Here is a 6,306-nt window from a genome sequence, read left to right as displayed (position 1 = left end):
GGCATCCATTTTTACTGAGGGAAGGGGGGGGGGGGCGGCGGCGCGCAGGCGCGCTGGGCGGCCGGGCTGTGGTGGCGCGCGCGCGCGCGCGGCGAGGCCCGGTTACGCGGGTGGCGAGGCCGGCCTCGTCAGGGCGCGTTTCCCCCAAGACCGGCCAGCTCCGAAGCAGCCGCGCCCTTCAGAGGAGCCGGCCTGGAGGGAGGCTCCACACCGCAAAGGGCGCCGCGCTGAGTGGCCTTTCTCCTTACAGCAGCTCCCTCCCCCCCCGCCCCGCCGCGTGGGCGTTGTGGAAAACCTGCCAGCGAAAGCGGCTCATTGAGGCGCAGGGCGTACAAAGCTCGCTGCCCCTTCCCCGTGCCGACTAGACCCTGACCGCGCCGCCTCGGCCCGGCGTAACGCTCCTCAGGGCCTCGTCAGCCGACCCTTGCCGAAATTGGCAGGAACAAACCTCACTTAAAACGCAGGCTGTCTAAGAGCAGCTGTTGCCTTGTGGTGGGGGTAACTATCAATTTGCCAATTCCATGCATTTAAAAAAAAAAAGCTATCGTACATCACAGAACCTCTTGAACAAAGGGAAAAAGCTTCTGAGGTGTCCCTGTACTGTGATTAATGGCCACAGTTATGTTCCGGAGATGAAAATGAGTAGAAATGCCAGAAGTATTGGAAAATACATCAACCCAAGGTCTAGAACTTCTAGAACTTGCTAATTCTGTTATTTATATATGCTGAAAGCACTGTTTCGCCTAGGCAAGTGGTCTGAAATATGATCTCTGAGTAGGCATCAAACACAGTTAAAAATAAAGCTGCATAGCATCGAAAAACTATACATTATTTGCCTCTAGATTTATGATGTTACATTTGGCCCTTCTTGAAACACGAATTGTTGGCCCAAGCACATCTTACCAGGCAATTCCAACCCTTGTGTTAGAGAGAGTCCTTCTCATTTTTACCATTTCTCCAGGCTCCATAAGATTTACAGACTATCAGTAAGGATTTTGTCCTTAAAAAAAAAATCTCCAAGTCCAAAAATTTACCCCTGAAGCCCACTAGATATATGGCCGTTCAGCCATAACTCCCCCTACATCATTTTATCTTGAGATCAATCATATAACCCTTTAATCTACTGAATATATGACTTTAAGTTATAAATTGAGCTGTCTGTCACACAACAGAAGGTCAAATATCTATCCTAGCACTACTCTTACCTCTATGATACAAAGTTATAATCACATTGAAAATGATTGTTAGTTTGACCAATTTATTTTTCATATACTGATGGGCATTGTCACTGTATTACCTTCCTGTATTAGGTGTTCTGTTGCATACTATGTGTAGGCCAACACCAACTGCCAGTCTCATATCACTTTTAATAATGACACAACAGTTTTCTTCTAGCCTGCAGGAAATTCTCCAGTGCTCCAAGACGTATCAAAAATTAGCTTATCAGTCAGAACAGATGTTCAGCTTACTCCTGGATTCAAGCAGTTAGACATGCTGCTAATAAACATGCCTAACTTTAGTAGCTACAGCTTCCCATTAGCCTTATTAGACTGTGCTCCCTATTTTTCATTAAAGTGTTATTGTAACTAATATTCTTACAATGTATCCAAGGTAAATCTTAGGTATCCTAAGATTCAAGAACAGCCTCATCAGCCATGTCTAGTGTAGTTTCATGTTACAAATCATCCCTGGGAGACACCTACTATGTCAGCTTGTCCAGGCAATATAGCTGACGTCTAACCTCAAAAAGAATAGCTCACAGCTGTACCCTAGTTGTATCCACATCCCTTTCAGGACGTTCTTCAAAATCCTTCATCGCGTAGAACTCCTAGCGTAAATCATTTTCTTTGACAGTTTACAAGTCTCTCCACTGATATTCCTGATTTTCTTGTTCAGTGGAACTGCCACCCTCAATAATGTTTTAAACCACCCTTTGTTCCAACGTTTTAGTTTGGTTTTCAGAGACACATTCCTTATTTTCACATTGAAATCTTGGTAATAATAATGCTGGTTAAAAGTTTAGATGTGCCCTTTTCTTTCTGCTGTGCACAGCCTACCTGTTTGTGTATACTTACAGAATACCCCAGGGTACTGTCATCTATGTGAGGACACACTACAAGTCCTACTTTTTTTTAAATAACAGATTTGTCTTCCATGGTGGCCAGTTCTTCCCTTTCTTGAATCTTGAGTTACAAAGGTTCCCAAGGCAAGCTGGGAGTGTCTTCATCAGGGAGACGGCTCTGTGGACCAGCTGGGGGCTCTGGGTGATCCCAAGATGGCAGGGCAGTGACCTCTCTGACCAGGGCGCCGTGCCAGGGCACCGAGCATGGCGATGCAGTAATTGGTTCTGCTGTCCCTCTGGTGACCGCTAGGCAAGTGCAAGGTCAGACCTCAGGTCAGTGCAGGACAGCCAGTCTAAGGGCCTCCGTGGAGCTTAGATGCAGCTGGGCCTGGGCTGGGCTGCGCAAGTGGAGGCTGCGTCCTTCAGCTTACCTGGTATTTCTCTCTGTCCTTACAATCCTTTCTGCCATGCTATTTCTGTCAACAGCAACTTGCAAGCCACCTGCACTTCACGCACATGATTCTGCTACCCATTAGAATAAGAAAAGCATGGCTCAGTCATTCCAGATCCAAACTGCTGCCCGCCACAGGCTCATTGTAGTATCTCGAGCCGAATTATACCTAAAAGGAAAGGTACAGTCATCCAGCTTGTGTTTACATTGAATTGCTAGACTTCTAGCACAGTCTAAGTAGGAGAAAGAGGGGCTTTTCCTGAGGGCAAGCCCCACCTACTGTCTTTTATTCAGATAACATTATCATGCATTTGAGTATTTTTATATTATGCATAGGTACTGGAAAAGATCATTAGCACTCTGAGGAACAAAATAAGCAAGTGAAATTGGTCTTTTTTATTCAAAATTATTTTTATTTGGATGTATTTAGCAGAAGGTTTGTTTTCCTCCTTTTTCTTTTTCCATTTTTGCCATTCTTTCAGTACAATATATTAAAATTTTGCACCTCCTTAGCACTTTCCAGTTAAGGCTCTCAAAGTGTTTACAGACATGAGCTAATTAATCTCACAACAATCATTAGCAATAAGGAAGTAAAATGATTTGCAGCTGCAGAGATACATTAAGATTAGTATTTTTCAAGTTTTTCTCTGATTTTCAGTGGTCACCTTTTAATATGCTGGGTTTGATGCTCATAAGTGTCTCTCCAAGTTTGGAGTGTTTCAGGTTTTTAGAGAAAGCCTGAGGTTGAACGCTCAAAATCCAAAGGTATTTATGGCAATCTTCACTTTGTAACTTATTGAAGGACACACAATAAATGAGCAAGAGAATCCAGAACTGGGAACAAGGCATAACTTACACGTATGTGCTGTATTAAGAGACATAATTTCCTCTTTGTAACTTAACTTTGAGTTTAAAATCATAACCTATTCCCTTCTCCTTATATATTATATTCTGCTGACCATCTCCAGCAGACTTTAACCTCAGGTACTTAAATTCTGTATTTTACTAGTAAGCTTTACAGAGGGTCTCCCCAGTCATGAGCTGTATACAGTACACAATGCCTTTAGGTGACTCTAGCGATGCTTATGTTAGCCCAGCCTTAATAACAAAAAAATCCCTAAGCAACAGGTGTGGATTTCATCTCTGAATATTTAAAATAGGTTTCAGAGTTTAGGGAAAAAGCTAACATGTGATTATCTTAAAGAACCCCTCCATGCCCAAACATGATTCAAATGAAAGATTAAATATTAACTTGACATTGACAGTGCCATCCTGTCAGCAGTGCATCTGCATAGAGATTCTTCATAAAACCCTGCAAATTCACAATTACCTCTTGCAAACAGAAGTACTACGATCTGTTCAAGAAAAAAAAAAATTTAAATATCCATTCAATCCACATAAATGTTGTCTTCAAATTAGATTCTTCAGAAGATACTGACATAAAAACATACAGATACAACTATTTTCTAGTTATGTTAACACTGAAAATTCCAACAATAAGACAAACGTAATGCAAGTATTTTAACAGAAAGTGAATAGAAAATTTCACTTGCTTAAAAAAAATCTAAAAGAGAAATCTTTGTTATTTCAGTGAAGTGCTAGAGTCTACATTTAAAATGATGCATTTACAGAACTTTTTAGATGAATTAGACTTCTTCTTTAACGCTAAATACTGAAATTGACAGTTGTGTGCAAGTATTAACAATTATTAACATTTTAAATGTTAACAATACAATTTTAAATAGCCTTGCAAGTGCAATGTTATAAATATATATAAAAAAAGAGCTGCAGTTTTATATAAATTATATGAGTACATGAAAGTGCTTTTCAAGTATTTATGTTCATTTACAATTGTATTCTCTTGTATAAGCCAGTGCTCAGATGGTACAATTTAAGTATCAATCAATTTTTTTTTATTTTAGATGCATGCATTTAACTGGATGGAATAAGTGATTTCATTTCCAGAATTTTTTATGATAAATATTTAAATATTAAATACTGTAAAATGTGTATATTTTACTTTTTGTTTTGTATTAAAAATACAATAAAAAAGTAAGATAGAGATTACATCTGGAAGGGCATGCGCTAAGCTGATAATCCCATGGGAGCCCTTGAGCCATACAGTAACTGCAAATTCCATCAGCATTTCAAATTATGATGGTTCTTCTTCAGCAGAGACAGAAGCATGCAATCATAATAAAGGCCCAATACTGTCAACTTGTTAAGAAATTAAAGATTTTTATAATCTGTGTCAAAAGCCACTGAACCTAAAGAAGCCTCCAAAAATTTCAGTTAGTCAGCCCTTAGCCAAAGTTACATGGGAGAACGGAGCTAGTGCATATCACCATTGTACTGTCTACCCAGAGCATAGCGTAGCTATCTTTCTGGCTAGTCATGAACCATTATTATTGCAGTGATACAAAAAAAAAAAATTGTATTCCTGTTTCTCAGCCAGAGGAGGGATGAGATAAGTAGGGAGGATACTTGTTTATTAGACAAGAAAACCAAACCAAAACAATCCTAAATGAATCAATATATATTTAAAAGTGCACTGAAAAAGATTTCCTATTGAACTCCATCTCTCAGAAGTCCCAGATTTTCATCTTAAATTATATCTACTTTGAACACTGAACACCTGTAACCTGATATTACAGCATTTAGTTTTTCTTGCAGTTTGAAAAGCACATGATGCAAGGCAGCATTAACATCTCTCATTAAAGATCTGGCAATGCCACAGTTTTATCATGAAGATGCAGCTCAGAAATGACACAGTTCAGGAGAAGACCCTGCAGGACTGTCATTACAAGGTTACTCCAACAAAGTGCTTTGTTATTTGCCAAAGAAAAAAGTCAAACTGTTGCCCTACCTCACCATAGTGCTGCACTGGCAATTTATAATTTTCTTTCCAGATGCAATTGGGCTTTAATAAATTATAGCTCTTCAGAAATAGGCAATTATTTTTAATAAAAGCAGTTTTGCGCTCTGTCAGAGATGCCCATTGTTTAGACTGGTCTCTTCATGCAGACCTGACAACGGCTGATGATGTTTTCTAATTCTCCTGCTTTCAAAGTCTGTGGCAAAGGTTTCCTAAAAGAAAGGGAAAACAAACATTCGCCTTTTTCCTAAAAACAGGGAGAAGTGCTGAAAGTTTTCGTACTACTGGATTTTTCTGCCCTTTTCTCTATTCCTCCCCTGACCCCACCTCCCCCATCTCTTTTGCTCAGGGGGTTCCTTGTCCTGAACACGAATTTTGAATCACACTAGGAATAAAAAGGCATTACTGTACATAACTGAACTCAAGTACATTCAGACACTTAAATGGGGTTGGCTGCAGGCACTTGGGATCTTCATGTTCTTAAAAATGTATTTTTCCTCTTCTTAATATGGAGGGGAACAGCAATGGAAAGTCTGTAGTGGTCCAGATGAGCTCAGTTAACTGCCTTGAGGAAAGAAGTGAGTATCAGCAGATACCAATACTCATGCTGAGAATTATATCTTCAGAACACAGGGATATATTGAGCTCTGTGCATACCCATGAGGAATAGACTTGAATTTGTATAGATATTGTAGAAGTACTTTTTGCAAATTTACACCCAACCCACCTCAGATTATGGCTCCAGGATTACATGAAACCAAATTTTCTGCATTACAGAAATCATCCAGCTTTGCTGTTCCATACCAAACTAACATACAGGGGCCCAGTTATGTGCTAATGTATATTAGAAATCATGCTGAAATTGTTAGGGTTTCAGAAGGTGGAAATTAGTGCAGGATCAAAGCCATGACACACTGA

At 40.0% G+C, this 6,306-nt stretch overlaps 1 protein-coding gene across 1 annotated transcript in view; it reads right to left on the bottom strand.

Annotated features, from left to right (window-relative positions):
* Window positions 1-2,914: 2,914 nt before the first annotated feature.
* COL4A3 (collagen type IV alpha 3 chain) overlaps window positions 2,915-6,306 on the bottom strand; it is a 67,852-nt gene continuing 64,460 nt past the window's right edge. The window contains exon 52 of the mRNA XM_068954148.1: window positions 2,915-5,600. Coding sequence (XP_068810249.1) covers window positions 5,516-5,600 — 85 coding nt within the window. The 3' untranslated portion in view covers window positions 2,915-5,515. The remainder of the gene's footprint in view (window positions 5,601-6,306) is intronic.

This window comes from Struthio camelus, chromosome 9 (genome assembly GCF_040807025.1).
Source record: "Struthio camelus isolate bStrCam1 chromosome 9, bStrCam1.hap1, whole genome shotgun sequence".
NCBI classification, from domain to species: Eukaryota; Metazoa; Chordata; class Aves; order Struthioniformes; family Struthionidae; genus Struthio; species Struthio camelus.
The sequence above is the reverse complement of the archived record's forward strand: the minus strand, read 5'-3'. Positions and strand labels throughout refer to the sequence as shown.